At 42.8% G+C, this 17211-nt stretch overlaps 1 protein-coding gene across 3 annotated transcripts in view; it reads right to left on the bottom strand.

Annotated features, from left to right (window-relative positions):
• The window catches only part of QRICH2 (glutamine rich 2), a 53958-nt gene that overhangs the window by 12578 nt on the left and 24169 nt on the right, over window positions 1-17211 (bottom strand). For 2 of the 3 annotated variants that reach the window (XM_060764617.2, XM_060764615.2), the window contains exons 9-16: window positions 16552-16803; window positions 14281-14403; window positions 12299-12373; window positions 11731-11895; window positions 10242-10363; window positions 4750-4815; window positions 4071-4172; window positions 1158-1358 (exon numbers count right to left, since the gene is read on the bottom strand). In XM_060764617.2, coding sequence (XP_060620600.2) covers window positions 1158-1358; window positions 4071-4172; window positions 4750-4815; window positions 10242-10363; window positions 11731-11895; window positions 12299-12373; window positions 14281-14403; window positions 16552-16803 — 1106 coding nt within the window. The remainder of the gene's footprint in view (window positions 1-1157; window positions 1359-4070; window positions 4173-4749; window positions 4816-10241; window positions 10364-11730; window positions 11896-12298; window positions 12374-14280; window positions 14404-16551; window positions 16804-17211) is intronic. The other variant, XM_060764618.2, reaches the window with a different exon arrangement.

Here is a 17211-nt window from a genome sequence, read left to right on the forward strand (position 1 = left end):
ACACTAAAAAGAAGCCCATGAAGCAACTACTTTGGGCGTGATGAAATTCTTTACATGGCACTCAATGTTGCATAGGAATTTGCAGAAATTCCACACACAGCCCTTCCGGGCAACTATTTCAACATGAGGTGATACTGGGTGCATACGAAGAAGTGGGGGTTTCCCACAGCAGAACTACACAGTGACTTCTCTGTTATTTGCCACGTGTGAAGCAGGGAATAAGCTGAACAGTAACAACTAATCAGGCCACATGCTATTTGCTTGTGACTGGCTTGCAGTTAACCTTTCACAAAACTGTATGAATGCAAATATAACTGGGAACCCCATGTTTTCTGAGCATAAAACAGCTTCTTAAATCACCTAAGAGGGATTTCCAGGCAGGGAGCACTCTGCCTCTGATCTGGGATTTTTGGGCGAGTTGCCAGCAAGGTTTGCTTCAAGTCTTGCATCAGCACTCAATTCTGAGGAAGGGCAAATGCTTTGGGGCTGGAGACATCCCAAAAATATTTCTATCATCAGTCAACCAACTAATATTTTTCTACATCTTGAATTTAAAGAATTATCACTTTCTTCTCTTTCTATCTAAAGGGATTTCATTTTTTTTAACCAAGTGCAGTGGCGCAATAGTTTAAACCCTTGTGCCGGCTAACTGCTGACCTGAAGGTCGGTGGTTTGAATCCATGAAACAGGATGAGCTCCTGTCAACCCCAGCTTCCCATGTGGGGAAATGAGAGGAGCCTCCCACAGGATGGTAACACATCCAGGCGTCCCCTCGGCAACATCCCTGCAGGCAGCCAATTCTCTCACACAAGAAGTGACCTGCAGTATATTCTCAAGTTGCTTCTGACACAAGGAGTTAGAGAAGGCCCAGAGGATTTTGGGGTTTATTAAACATGGCAATGCTGCCACAGCTCCTTTTGCATCTCTACTGTTACCACAGTATGCTTGAGGAGTTTAGAGGCAGCCTGTACCACAGGCTGGTGGCAGGACAGCTGGTGGTGTTTATCTAGAAGCACCAAGTGGTTATTTCAAGGGTCCCACACCAAAGGCTCAGCATGGAGACAGACAGAGAGACAAGGGCTGTCTGCCCCAAGTGCTATTTTGCCTCTCATCTCTTTGGACCCCAGAACTGACTGTTGAAAGGCCTTTTCTCCTACCGTCTGCCATACAGGCTCGAGCCAAGACACTGGGCCTGCAGTATCTCCCTGATCATCTGAGCGTTGACTTTTGGTGCTCCGCTATAATGGCTCTGAACCTTCTGGATGTCCATGAGCATCTTGGAATGCAGGCGGCGCAGCTTGCTGAGGCTGGAGCTCTTCTCCAGTGCTTCAAAACGAGCCCCGGGCCCTAATTTCAGACTGAGGGGGGCAGTGGAATAGGAGAAATAAATGGGGATGTAGCACAATGCCAGGGCAGGAAGACAGCGAGCAGGCAGAGAAAGGGAACAGAAAGGAAAAAGGGCAAAGTTAAGGAGATATGTTGAAAGGAAGTCCTTTCTTGAAAGATCAGTGCAGCAGAAGCTAGTAAGATAATGTACAGCCAAGTGAGAAACGTTTTCACCCTACACTTATATTCCTCCCATAAACCTTCTGTTGGAAGAGCATACCTCGGATTGACATTGTCACTGCACACTCTCACACACATTCATCTGTCCATTTATGAACACACACACACACATAAACAAACACAATTTAAAAACTTCCTCTGGAATCAGAAGTACAGTGCTGTCGGAATTATTGCATGGTATATCAAAGGGTCAACCTTTTTCTCCCCACCTGCACAACATGGTAATTCAGTTTTTAAAATGCTCTCAATTGAGGTAATTGAAACCTAATTGCTATATTTAGTGGAGGAGGGAACAATCTGCAAGGACGGGAAAGCAAACAGACTGCAAGTTCCTTGCCCCCTTAGTTACACAGAGCTATGCAACCAATCAGGCTCCCTAAGATGGAAAGATGATAAAGGATGGTTTCTGGTATTATACTGTTTGTTTATTTTGTGTTGTTTTTAGGCACTTTGTGTCGTATGTAATCCACCTCTTCGAGGAGATGGAGGTGGGGTACAAAACTAATGATGTTGTTGTCATTGTTAATAATAATAATAATAATAATAATAATAATAATAATAATAATAATAGTATCTGCCATCCTCCTTAACCAGATAAGTTTCCTGAAGCAAATCTTGCAGGTATAAGAAACCAAGCGGTTGCTAGGGGGTACTGATTATTAGGTAGGAAGACGGCCCTACCAACTATCGATGGCTGGGCTTAATGTTGATTCATTAAGAACATTTGGACATTTCTAAAAATGCTGCTGGGAGAAAGAAGGGTGAATTTCTGTTGGAAATAGCAACCTTCCAAGCCTTCACCAACTGTTTGTTAATGTATATACAATTGTTAACCAGCATTCTATGTGTATGTTGATTTGCCGATTTGACTTACCCCTTTGATGTGGGAGGAGTTATAGATGCGATTGTACTGAGCATGTGCAAACTCAGGACTCCATTTTGTGTTTAGTTTGCTTTTGGACTTCAATGAGATAAGTTTGGTTTCAGACCTCCTTGGAGGTGGATGTATGTGCTCATGGACTTGAGTGAGTAGAGATATGCTTAAAGACACTTAAAAGACTATGTGCCTGTTGCTGAATATATACAAGTTTGTTAGTAAACAAGGTATGTTATTTTTCAAAGAAGGCTACTTTGTTTTGTATCTTGAGTGCATGTTTTAAGGGAGTGTATATCTTTTGGCCAACTGCAAATTCTACTTCAAACAACCATCCTCTGCTAACCAGATATATTTTTGAGGTTGCCTGTTTTTATCCTTGGCTGTTTAAAGACATGGTTCCTCAGTTTAACAGCTGAGCTACCTGTGAGCTATTACATTAATACTTTGTGAATATCACTTGTCTTTAGGCTTGACTTCTAACAAGGTCATACCATTCTTTTGACTAGTGGTTTTCAAGTGGTCTCTATGTTCAAAAAGATTCACATTTTGCCAAACGGAGATGACATTATTTTTACGTTTGCAATAAGGTTATGGTGCACTGGAATTTCCAATAGATTATGGACTTTGAATAATTTTTACACACCATGAGTAGCAATCCCTTCTACAGCACTGTTACTGCTAGCTACATGACCCTGGGCAATGGAGCCCTTCCAATAGTGCTGGGAGATGGAGAACATATTAATTCTCTCTGCATCAAGGCTGGGAATCATGTGACCCTTCTAATATTGTTTGGCTGTAGCTCTGAACAGCTCCATTCAACATAGCCAATGACATCTTTAAGACAAACTGGAAGACTGTGATTCCCAGTGCAATGACCTGCCATTATTTAACAAAAATAGCACAGTGGGACATTTTGGGCTAGTCATACTTTTGTGACACAGAATATTAGACCTAATAGGACCCAGCTCACAAGATGATGCACAAATGCAATCTTACTTTGTCATTCAGGTGATAATATGGTTACCAACCATTTCCTCATCACCTCCTTTTCTTGCAGGGCTCAACATTAAGCAATGGTTTAGCTCAGAGTAAGGAAAGCATGGCTCATGGGTCACATGTAGTCCCAAACCTCCCTCAGTTTCAGACCGTGGAGGCCATGAGGAGCCCAAGCCTATATAATTTAATCCTTCAGATCTTAACTTATCTTCGGAAAACTGGAAATGGAAGCTGGAAAGAACCTTTTGTGGGTGATGCAGCCCACTGGAGGAAATGTGAGGGTGAGGTTTAGCCATAGTGCAGTTGCCTACCTGCAGTTGCCTACAGACCCGTTTTCTAGCCCCAGTTAGAGTATACCCATTACATAAAAGTTGACTTACTAGTCACGAATTGGCTCAACACAGCTATTGCAGGTGGGACTAGTAATTGGATTTAGGCCCCTATGCTCTAAATCACTGTGACTCTTTGCTCCTGATCTTTTCTCTGGTTCATTCTCCCCTGTAGGCATAATTCCCAGTCTCCCCACCACACCCAATTCCCACCTGCCATTCAGTGTACATATGAATTAGGAGAAAGAGGGGGGACAAACAAAGCGAAGAAAAAAAATCACAAGCCCCACTGTTCTTCATACTTGCGGTTTAGCTGCCTGATTTGTTCCATTTCATAAACCATGTATGGCCGGAGGGATTGGTGCGGAGGTAAACCTGGCACAGCTGGGAGTGTTGTGATGTGCCTGTCAAGAAAACAAACAGTGAGGTTTTGCAAGGGGAAAATCACAAACAAAGATGAGGGCGTCCCTGGCTGAGCTCCAAAGAGTTGTTGTCATTGATTGGCAGGCTCTGACTGGCTGATGGATGCCCTGCTGTGCTGCCAGCCAAAAGTAGTAACCTGAGCTTGGACAATAAACTGGGGTACTTGGCTTCTCTGTTTATTAAATGTATTTAATTTAATAGGATACTGGTTTTGCCTACAACTTCCTTGGTCACACTACCTGGACAGCCATCATGCTGTATGGTTTGAATACTGGACTAGAGAGACCAGCTTCAAATCCCCTCAGTCCAGGAAATCTACTGGGTGGCAATGGACAATGTACACTCTCTCAGCCTCAGAAGAAAGCAATGGCAAACCCTTCATGAACAAACTTTGCCAAGAAATCCCTGCCAAGAAATCGCCTTAGGAGTGGTTTAGGTTAGAAATGACTAGAAGGCACACAACAGCAAAGTCCACACCAATACGTTTTTCTGGGTCTGAACCAAGTGCATATAAATCAAAGCACAAAAGCAATGCAAGAGCACTATGCAAATACTTACGGGCCAGGCACCACCATTTCTAAGGGCCGGTCACAAGAAATGCAGTGGAAATGAGCCAGAAGTCTCCTGTTTGGAGAAGAGGGAAAATTTATAATCAAAGAGGGCAGAGATAGAGGACTTAGGATACACAATAGCCAGTATGCAGGAGAATAAAATGACACCTTTAAATAGGATGGGGGATGGAAGACCAAGGCGTGTCCTCTATGACAATTCATAACTCAATTCATAACTATATCTGGACCCTGCCATCTGACAAGAATGTGGACAGCAGCTCCAGAAGCACACAAATGACCCCATCCAAAGCAGAGACAATTCAATTGCAGTCACTCACGTTGTTCCATTACTGCGGATAGTTGCTTGGATGTCATCCAAAAACAAGTAATACAAACATAACCATGTGTTATGTGCATGCGTGTCCCCAAGAAGATCCCACATACATCCAGGTTTTGCTACTGAAATTGACAGGAACATCATATTTTTAAACCAGCACTTAGAAATATTACTATTTTGGATTGTCAGCCCCCAGAATCCCCTAGCTAGGATTGCCAGGTGATTTTGAGAGTGGCAGGAACTTTTCAAGCTCTAGTTTAATCTGACCACCCTGTGAGTCACCAAAGAGTAGCATGGTGGTCCTCAATAGCTTTGAACAAGGAAATTCCAAATCTAAAATATTGAATTGACATGTTCTGTCAATCATGAGATAAGATTTTGGTTGTTTTAAAAAGCAAAAGCCTACTTTAAGACAGCTACAATAAGCAAACAAAACCTTTACCCCTTAAAAATGCACATCAGTTGCAATTGTATTCTATTTCTGAATCTCACCTCTTCTTCCATCCCTACGTTGTCTGAATCAGTGGTGCACCCGTGGCCCTCCATGTGTTTTGGATTTCAGCTCCCAGAATTCCTGACCATGGAACAAGCTGGCCAGGACTTCTTGGGAGTTGGAGTCCCAAACATCTGGAGGACCACTGGTTGTGCACCAGTGGCCTATATGAACCCTTAACTATTATCGTTTAAAAAGCAAGTTCTTTAGCACATGTTTCTCAACCTTCCTAATGCCCTGACCCCTTAATATAGTTCCTCATGTTGTGGTGACCCCCAACCATAATATTATTTTCATTGCTATTTCATAACTGCAATTTTGCTACTTTTATGAATCGTAATGTAAATATCTGATATGCAGGATGTATTTTCATTCACTGGACCAAATTTGGAGTGATACGCCAAATTGATTTTGTCATTTGGGAGTTGTAGTTGCTGGGATTTATAATTAACCTACTATCAAAGAGTATTCTGAACCCCACCAATGACAAAATTGAACCAATCTTGGCACATAGAACTCCCATGACCAACAGAAAATACTGGAAGAGTTTGGTGGGCATTGACCTTGAGTTTTAGAGTAGTAGTTCACCTACATCCAGAGAGCACTGTGGACCCAAACAATGATGGATCTGGACCAAACTTTGCACAAATACTCAGGTTTTTTTTACATATTTTATTATACTATAAACACAAATCAGCAAATTATATTTCAAGTGTTACAAGCATAGATCCTGAGTAATTCAACAGGTATTAATGGCATTATGCTAATTTAAACTTGTGTAGATTATATTTTTCTCCTCCCTCCCTCTACCCCTCGTCTCAACCACAGTATATTTCTACTAATCTTGCAGATCCAGCCACTGGTAAAGTCTTTGTATTTTTTTAATATGATCCTTGGTTCCTCTATTTTTCACCCAGTTGAAGTAGACCATCTATTTGTAATGACCTTTGGTTTGTCCGTTCTTGTTGCTTGCCCAAATGTGAACACTGGTGGGGTTTGGGGAAAATAGACTTTGACATATGGGAGTTGTTGTTGCTGGGATTTATAGTTCACCTACAATCAAATAGAATTCTGAACCCTACCAATGACAGAATTGGGCCAAACTTCCCACACAGAACCCCCATGCATTGAAAGGACTTGCTAGCGTGAACCTCCCTCCAGTTTCACACGCTCTTCCTTGCCCGCACATGTGCACTATGCTATCATGAGCGAAGCATGCCTGCTCTCCCCTCCCCCACCTGGAGTCTCAGAAACAGCCCTCCCTTGGCTGAGAGGCCAGCTGAGAGGCTGGCCAATCACAGCAAGAGGAGGGCTTTTGGTGGGAGGATTCACTGTTTCCAAAAAGGAAGACAAGGACAGGAGGAGGGATCTTCAGCCTTCCCTGCCAAAGGGGTTCCTAAGACCATCAGAAATATGTTTTCTGAACACATTTCTGCGACCCCCTCATTACCCCCCCCCCAGGGGTCCCGACCCTCAGATTGAGAAACAGTGCTTTAACATATTTTGCCTATGGATGTTGGGTAGCTATGGAGATCCTCTAGACCTAAACATGACACACTTTCACCTAAGCCAAATGACATCAACAATTCAGGGGAAAGGTGTGTATGTGTGTGAGGAAGAGTGTGAGTCAGGACCTGGCACTCTCCCTGCAGCTATTTCTGGGAAATTGTAATTGGAGCAGTGGGGCAGGGACATGTAGCAATATCTTCAAGCCTCCATGTGCTTTAGAGATCACCCTGGAGGCAGAGCAGGAACAAAGTATACAAACATACAAACACAACTACTTTGCATGGAGAAACAGGCTTCTTGTCTGTCAAGGTTGGCTTGCTGTCTACTTTTCCACTCCTCTGCAGACAGTCAATATTAGATCCAATTAAAGGAAAGGGGTGGAGTGGGGGTGAAAACAGTAATCGGAGCCAAGGATGAAGTAGGAGCCTGGAAGAGGTTCTGGCAGACAGCCACTGCTGCCCTTTTACTTCAGGAGGGGCACAGAGCACAGGGCTGCTTGGCGTATCACCCCCTGCCTGGCAGGGAGCCAGAAGGAATCACTACTTTTGCAGGGCTCAGGCCTCCTGCCCCCTTCCCCTGAATGAGCAGGTGAGAACCTGTGTGCTCCCCTGTGTATCCACACACATACACACCACACCAGCACCATCTTGTGGCAACCAAGGGGTGAGAGAGCTTCAAACAGTGGAGGAAATAATATCAGCTGAAGAGAGCCAGTGGCAGTTCAAAACAGAAACATCAGATTAAAAATAATCCAGATGATACTGAAATGGACACAAATGAGGATCATCCTCAACAGTCCTGGTGGGTCCAAGAAAATGGGGAACAACTGTAATGGTGGCACTGCTCAGGCTGGTCAAACTTACACTTTTATTTGCAGCTTGGTTTTTAAAAAGAATTTACACAGAATCCCAATATATTAAATTAGATACAGATATAAAATAGATTTAATATTAGCTGAAATTAATTAAAATGAATTCCTCATAAAATAGTTCCAGTTCATTAAAATTCTCCTACTTATAATTAGCAGCTAAAATCCCCTGCTCATACTCAATTATTTTTGGATGCATATATTTGCATATACAGTATCAAGCAGGTGGGGGCAGGATTTCAGTTGCAAGGTGTATTGGTTTGCATGTTGGACTACAATTCTGGAGACTAAGGTCTGAATCCCCACTTTGCCATAGAAACCCACCGCATGACCTTGGGAAAGCCATACTCTCTCAGCCTCGGAGGAAGGGAAAGGCAATCCAATTCTGATCAAATCTTGGCAAGAAATCCTTATGATAGGTTCTCACTTTAAGACCACCGTATGTTAGATGTGAAGGTGCATGACAACAACAGCATTTATATGCAAATAAATCTGACATGGATTTAATATGAAATGAACTGTTGATAATGAATTAAAAGACACAAAATTTACTAGGAGTTCAACCATTTCATTGACAAGGGTGCAATTAATTCCTTTTCCTATGGAATACTGTGCATCTCGAAAAGGGTCCATGCAGATGAGAGAAAGCCACAGAGTTTGGAGTAGTTTGCTTTATTGATTGGAGCTTTTTAAAATCCTTCACCCATCCTGGGTATTTTATTAACTTTTCCAAACCCTGGTAGGCTCTACAGGGCTACTACATTGCTGACAGCTAACAGGTTGCTGGGTGTTGACACCCACTTGGCCATACCAAGGGAACAATAACATTGCAAAGACAGCTGTATTGTGTGTTCCAAAAAAAAGTGTCAAAGGTGGCTGGGCAGAACGTTGCGCTCTCTAAGGGCACACATACATTATTTGGGTGTAGGGCCAGTAGTTCATTGTGTCTTCCCTCCAGGATACACCTCTGTTGATAATATACTGCTTTTACCTAAATCGGGTTGTTTGAGAGGCACTGTTTCCTGCTTCCCACCCTATTCTGCTTATTAATGCATCCAGACCTCCTGTTAGAAGTGTGCCAAATAATGTTGTGGTGCAAAAGTCACAGGCGCCACCTGAGCAATCACCATGGACAAAAATTCCGCTCAATAATACTTCCAATGGAAGAGAACACCTGTGATTGTCAATCCAAATTTATTCCCAAATGCATATCTTGCTATTGTGGACTGTTGCTATTGTGCTCCCTTAGTGAGGAGAAGCAGGCCTGCCTCACAAATTGCTCCATATGCCTGAGAAAAACCAAAGAAAGTGCAAACAGAAACATTTCTGGCAATAAAGCCTTGCCTCTGTTGTTGGATCAGTGTATTAATTGCACTTGCCATGTGGGTGTCAAATGCAACCATTAGGAACTCAAAGAACACAGCACATGCAGGGTATGAGGTGCAACTTGCTGAATATATCAAAGTAAAGTATTTGGTGAAGGACCAAAATACTTACCTAATGATAAACTCACAGTGTATGTAAGAGCAGGCTCATGTCAGGTTGGATCAGTGGTGCATGATCCACCGTAACATTTGACTGTCATTGACACTTCAAATCAGCCCTCCACAATCTAGTAGTCTCAAAAACCAGTGTGTTAGACTATAAGTCCCATGCTATGTTTTCAGCCAGAATGGACAATCCAACTGGGAATTATGGGGATATACTTGGAGACTAAGAGCTTAGGGAAGGCTAAGGGTATTTACCTCAGACATTTCAGCAAGAGAAGCAAACTAAGAATGGGCAACTTGAAAGTCTCTGAATAGACTCAGAAGTAGAGTGGGCAGATCAAAAGACAACCTGGCACTACCTAAAAGAATCCTCCACCTTGTGCAACTATGAAGCAGAACAGACAACTCCGCATCTGTATGCTTGTTCACAATGTCCTGCCTCATGTACTGAGGAAGAATTGTTTAAAGCTACAGACAGTGTGGTTGCTGTTGCCCATTTTTGATCAAAAATATTTAGCCACTTGTGCTCTCTATTTTTATCAGTTTTATATTTATTTATGCACTGCCTTTCATACAAAATAATAAAGTAGTAGAAGCCAGGTCTAATGCTGGAGCCAAGAAATGGCAACTTGATCTAAAATGGACACAGGAAGCATGTTTGGCAACCTGGTGACTTTTCAAAGGTTTTCCAATTATGTCACAAATGTTTTAAAAAGCTAGCTCTGATTAATGTTACCACAAAACATCTGGACTCTGCTTCATTTCACATACCAGGAAAGACCATTACCTTCAGACTCCTTACCTTCTGATCCCCGCAGCTTCATCACCTTCATCTTGTGGCGCCCGCTGCTTGAGCTGTTTCCGGATATCCTTCCAGCGCTCCTCCAGCTGCTGTCTGAATGGATCAAGTTCCAAACGGTCAAGCTGCAGAACAGGGACAGAAGATTCAACTGCATATTCAAGTCACAGAGACTAAAGTTGACCAATATACAATACATCACAGACACCTTCCTATGTGAGCTTCTGGAAAGGCATGTTTGTTGTTGCAAAAAAGAGTGGTGCCAGAGTGGGATCGCAGGAAACCTGGATTTAACCAAACCAACAAATGCTACAATATAATTTCACATATATTATAGTCTCTTGCTTGAAGCCAATGGACAGGACAAAAATGTCTTTAGTAGTTTGGTTTCCCAGTTCCCCTACTTGTAAATGGTCTTTAAGTTGACAGCAGCCAGTGGGCCCTTGCTAGCTGCCTCATGATACTTGGGCCAGAAGCAGCTATTGGGTATCATACCTGACCCTTGGGAAGATGTTAGGGATGTGGCAGTGGATATTAATGTACAAAAGTGCAAAATAAAATGTAGGAAATGGAAACCAAGATGTCTACTGTTTCTGGAATTCACACAACCCATCTGTCGGTGTTTTAAGTCAACACTGGGTAATGTAAGGCCCTTCAATTGTCACTGAATTGCAATTCTCATCACCCCTCATTGTTGACTACACCAAGTAGGACTAATGGGAGTTGTGGTGAAATAACATCTGGAGGGGCATACTTTCCCCAACCCAGCATGAAATGGTAACACAACTCAAATCTAACGGTGTATCATATGATCTTTGTACTCAAAGGAATATCAAATGCAAAGGGAATTTATAGCACTTTTGATACTAACTGAAATATGTTTGTAACATAAGCTTTTATAGCTTGAGTTTACTTTATTAGTCTGCTCCATGCATCTCATAAAGCAGTCTACGAACACTTATTTTCTTTAAACTTCTTTCTCTCTGTCCCAAAGGTGCTACAATATCCCTTTACATGCTGATCTTTGTACTGGTAGACTGCATAAGCTTAGGTACCCAGGGGGCTTCCCCTCTACTGTTGTGTGCAAGAACCATCAAAGTCAACACGGTTTGCTTCAGTGGAGCAGCTTGAGGCTCAAAGGGAGAGCATTTAAAGCCAGAAAAGTCTTCTCCCATCTGACACTTGCTTAGCTCTCAAACTGACAGTTCAGCAACTTGATTTAGGACACTTCCAGAGTTCAAGGAGAAGTGGAGTGTGTCAGAAACACTGTGGTGTGCTCAAAATAGCTATGACACAGTAATTTTAAGCAAACATCAACAGCAATAGAAATGCCAAGAGGATGCAGAAAGGTGGGCATACTTTCATGATGCATCTGGCAATCCCATCCGGCTTCCACACCACAGGATCCCTGGCACAATCCATACTTCCCTATTAGTTACTTCCAATGTCCAGCCAGATTTTGAAAGGCTGGAAGCTCCTGAGCCTTGCTTACCTTGGAGTCCATCTCAATCAAAAGTTTGTCCAGCATTTTCTGCCAATCTTGCTCTTGCCCAGCCATTTTGTTTAATAGCTCCTGCATCATCTTATGCAGTTGTTCTGTGGTGGCATCAAATTGGCTGCGGCTGACCTTTGCAGCAAGGGCAGTCTTGTCGGCTTTCTAAAAGATGGAGGAAGAATAGGGCAACAGATTTGGTCCAACTGGTGTTCTCTCTAAATTATAGCAGAAAACCTCACGAATCTACGAATCCCTGGATTTCATAGGCCAAAGCTGTGATTCAGACCAAGCCACCTCAAAGTGGCAGCCTGTGGGATCAGTGCCAGTATGTGAGCTATTGGTTACTGGTCCCTGGGGAGTTTCCAGAAGACAAAAAACAGCGGAATTGGCACAAAATATGGTGCTAGTCTCCCATAATCACAGAGTTTAAGAAGAACTGGTGCAGATGCATTTTGTATCTCTGTTGCACCCTCTGAAAATATTGCTCAGACAGGCAGATCTGACCATGGTCTGACATGTACTGTTTAAGATAATCCACAGTGTGACAAGAAGTCAAATTTCTTACCACATCTATTTCCATCACTAAGCGTTCTTTGTCTGCTTTTTCATGCTCCAGCTTGTCCAGGGATTTGAACAGCAGCTTTAAAAAAGTACACAATGCAAAAGAAATCAAACTTGACTACTTGTAACATTCCTCCTCCACCACCAAACCTCCTTCTCTTCCCTCTCAAATTTCATCTCAAACAAGCAGAAGCATGTGCTCCCCAATGTTTCACTGGGGTCAGATATTGCCAAGCACAGACCCATTCAAAACTGGGCCACCCTTTGCTTGACAACCCATTTTATTTGTAGTAACACAGCGTAGGCTGGTATACATATTCAGTAAGTTGCTTGTTTGTTATATAAATGAACAATTCACTAAATACAAACATTGTATCAACTGCTACACCATTGCTAGATGTGTTACTGTATTGCAACAAGAATAATAAAGAGCCTTGTAGCACCTTAAAGGGTAATGAACGCGACTGGACGTAAACTTTGATGGACTCCAAACACACTTCATGAAGTGGACTAGATTCTATGTAAACTTACATCCAATAAAACATGTAAGTTTATAAGATGCTGCTTGACTTTGTTGCTATTGCCTACAGTTAGCAAAAGAAACAGTAGATGGGGAAGGAAATAAAAAGTTCTTTTCCCAATCACATTTTCCTTGCAATATAGCACTTTGCTATGGTTTTCAAGAGCCAATGTATCCAGTGGGATTCTGGTAGTTGGGAATAACACTATACTAGATTTCTCTATCACTACATCTTCCATAATCATGTAGAAAGGGAAATACATGCTAGCATTTCTTGGCAAAATTCTCTATACAACTTCCAAAGAGACAAGAGTTGGTGGCCTCTTTTGCAACTGGCTGCACTAGGCTTGTTCAAGTGGGTATGAGGCTTTACTGACATTAAGTGTTAAGGACTTGGGGAATCTCATCTCAATTAATTCAGCTTTTGCAAAGTTAATGTTGTCAGAAAGCAACAAAGATGACCAATTATTGCTAAGATGGCCCATTGCATGCCAAAGTCCTTGGCAACCATAATTGGCTAATTTTAGTTATGTTTAGGTAGAAATCTTGGCCTTGGTATCTGTAAGGAAAAAATAAAAGTTTTTCCAAAGTTGCAAAATCTTGATAGTGGTTCACATTTTAAGCCTGGTAGCGCAGTGGGTTAAACCCTGGCGCTGGTAGAACTGAAGACTGACAGATCAGAGGTTCGAATCCGGGGAGAGTGCGGATGAGCTCCCTCTGTCAGCTCCAGCTCCCCATGCAGGGAGTGCTGGTTTTGACCTATAAAACCCTATACGTCTCCGGCCCAGCGTACCTGTCCGAACGTATCTCCTTCTATGTCCCACCTCAGAGTTTGAGATCTTCTGGGGAGGCTCTGCTCTCGGCCCGCCTCTATCACAAGTGAGACCGGTAGGGACGAGGGACATGATCTTCTCAGTGGTGGCCCCTCCCCTATGGAATTCACTCCCCGGGGAAATTAGGTCATCAACATCCCTCCTCTCTGGGCACCCCCTAGGCAACGTCCTTGCAGATGACCAATTCTCTCACACCAGAAGCGATTTGCAGTTTCTCAAGATGTTCCTGACACTGACACACACACACACACAAATCTTAACACTACATCTCTCTTTCAGTTTTATACCTGTGCCTCCTATTCATTAGCCATTTGATGATTTTTCCTAAAGCTTCTTCACCCATAAAGGGTGAGCTTTGGAAAGAAAAATATCTCCTCCCACAACAAACAGATCAACTGGCAAAACAGAGCTTGGTGAGTTACATTTATAAGGCAATCCACTGGCACTGCTCATTGTAATAGCTGGGTATGATCCACAGTTTGAACAGAAACTCATAACTGCAACTCTTCTGTTTATTACTTCACTGCTACATTTTAGCAGTACAATCCAACACACTCCTGGTGGCATCCAGCAATGCCCACCTCTCTTCCCCCCTTTCCCTCCACTCACGAAACCTGCCCCAAGGCCACCTACACCGATCTCCTTCTGCTTTTGGCGATGGTCTTCTATGAGGTTGCCTGTAGTGGCATTCAGCTTCTCGCAGTCTTCCTGAACTTGCAGGATGGTGTTTTGGATCTGGCTCAGCATTTCCTCATCCTGAAGGTGAAGACAGTAAGTTAATGAAGGCCAGTATTGAAAGAGATATGGTTCTACCAACCCTCAAACCTGCTTCTGTTGTAAAGGAAGAAACACCAACCCTTCAAGAACAAATCAAAACACTGTTCTCTAAACGAATAAGCAAAAAACATGTCAATATAAAACAGTCATTAACTTCAATGGAAAACTCCCAGTGAATCTGCATCCTAGGACACCTTATGCTGAACACCAGTCCAAAAGCAGGGAATAATGGGATTTGCAATCCAACGTATCTGGAAGATACTGGGTTGGGGAGTCCTGGTCTAAACTGTGTAGCAACATCTCTGCTGCTCATAAGGAAGGCATTATTCTGTTCTCATGGGAGTTAAGGTTTGTTTTGCTGGTGAATATAAAAGACTAGATGATGGAGGTGTGGACTAATGTCATCAGTCCTTCCTACAGAAATGTATACCTTGCTGTAGAACTGTTCCTGTGTGCTATCAAGTCAGTTCCAACTTATGTTGACCCTAAGGCAAACCTATCATAGAGTTTTCTTGGCACATTTTGTTCAAAGGCCGTCTGCCCTTGCCTCCCTCGGATGCTCAGAGCATGTGAAGTTCAAGCTCTTGTAACACATATCCCAGTAACACGGGATTCAGAAACATTCAAAGGGCCCAGCATCAATTTGATCAAACTTACTCAAATAAAAATACATTTCTGCCTGTCATTTATTTTGTTCAGAAGTTGTTTTCTGACTGATGCCTGAATTCAGATGCATTTTCCTTTATTTTTGTAAAATCCATTTTTTATTGATCTGTGATCAGAGCTGCCATGTATGTGGCTTGCACTTGGAAGCAAATATCTATACATTCTTATTTTACATGTTCCGACTCTAAGTGGAATACATTTGCATTTTCCATGCCCATGTCACTGATGTTGCAGTGTTTCTTTTCTGCCCCAAGATGCCACTATAGTGCCATTTCAACATAGAAAGCAGCAGCAGATACTGGCACCTTGTTAGAGAGAACAGTAAAGAACAAAAACTGGGAATAAAGTGCTGGAGATCCTACCAAAAGATGAGGGCTAGGCAGACTTGATGAGTACTTGAACCATTATTCGAATATAATAGCTTTTCCCAACCTAGTGTCTTGCAAATGTTTTGAATAACTCCCAACATTTTCAATAAAGTATGATGTGCTAGGAGATTATATGAACTGTACGTCAACATTTCTAGAAGGCACTAGTTTGTGAAGGTTAGTAAAGGTAAAGTTTTTCTCCTGACATTAAGTCCAGGCGTGCCTGACTCTGGGGATTGGTGATCATCTCCACTTCTAAGCCAAAGAGCCAGCGTTGTCGGTAGACACCTCCAAGATCATGTGGCTGGCATGAGTGCATGGAACACTGTTACCTTCCTGCCAGAGCAGTACCTATTGATCTACTCACATTTGCATGTTTTTGAACTGCTAGGTTGGCAGAAGCTGGGGCTAATAGCAGGAGCTCACACTGCTCCCTGGATTCGAACCTGCGACCTTTCAGTCAGCAGCTCAGTGGTTTAACCCCGGGCCACCAGAGGCTCCCGGTGAAAGCTTTTGAAAGTTTTAATTAAAAAATCATGACCATCTGTTCATAAGAATAAGACACTGTATCTTGGTCAGCAGACAACAAGAAGCAAATATCATTTAGCATTTGTCCCATTTGATAACCCCATTACACAGAACATGACTTTCAAACTACTCAAAAGAGAGGGAAATCTCAGATCACCTCAAACACCACAGAAAGTACAGTCCTTCTTCTGCCAATAGCAAATTGATTATGTCCATGAACATCCCCAAATGTTATTGGGAAGAAAGACACAGCATAGAGAAGGTGCAAACCTCCACGTAGCATTAAGCAACACCCAAAATGGCAGAACATATGTGCCAGAAGTCACATGTTTAATGCCCAACCTGTCCAGGTGGGGTAGGAATCCTTCTCAACCCCTGGACAGCTGACTCCATTCAGAACCAGCAATAAAGAACTAAATTGCTCTACCTTTGTCCCAAATGAGCCTTCTTCATTTGGGACAAAGGTCTAACTGGTCTGAATGCCCACCCCTCCTGCTTGCTCACAGCCACCTCACAAACATCTCCAGGTCAACCACCTGAGCCAGGCTGCTGATCCAAGCATTACCTGTCGGTGCTTGGGTTTCTTCATCCTGCCTTCTGCCTGTCTCAACATGAAGTTGTTGATGGAGTCCTGCAGCTGTTCATAGCGCTTGAACAGCTGGCTAACCTTCTCACTGACATCTAAGCTGCAAGCAGCGCATGTTCCCTGCTGGATATGCGTCCCCAGTCCAGGCTCAGGGGTCGGGGGCATGGTCATGGACAGCAAGGTGGACGAAGACGACATCATGTTCTCCATGACAGACCTAAGTTTGTCTAACTGCAGGCAGCAAGCAAGGGAGAGAAGGCAAAGTTTGACTTTAGCAGGTGGGACAGACCATGGTTCTTTTACTTCTAAAGAACCAAGAAAAGCTTTTTCCCAGACTACAACTCTCCAAACCCCTTACCCAGTATGTGCATTAGCAGGAAGGATTGTGGAGTTGTAGTTTTTGAAGGTCTAAAATGACATCAGTACAATCAGCCTGCCTTTGCTCTTGAGATTGTATATCTCAGCTGCCCCTTGATTGAAAGGCAGACAGAATCTCAAGATGTCTAACTGGAGAAACATTGCATGGAATAACCTACAACATGTAATACTGAGAATCTCAGTTGTGTCCTCACACTGCATCAACTACCAAATGGTAAAACCAGGATTATGTAAATCTTCTTGATCAAATGATCTTATGCT

Source organism: Anolis sagrei, chromosome 2 (genome assembly GCF_037176765.1).
Source record: "Anolis sagrei isolate rAnoSag1 chromosome 2, rAnoSag1.mat, whole genome shotgun sequence".
Taxonomy (NCBI): Eukaryota; Metazoa; Chordata; class Lepidosauria; order Squamata; family Dactyloidae; genus Anolis; species Anolis sagrei.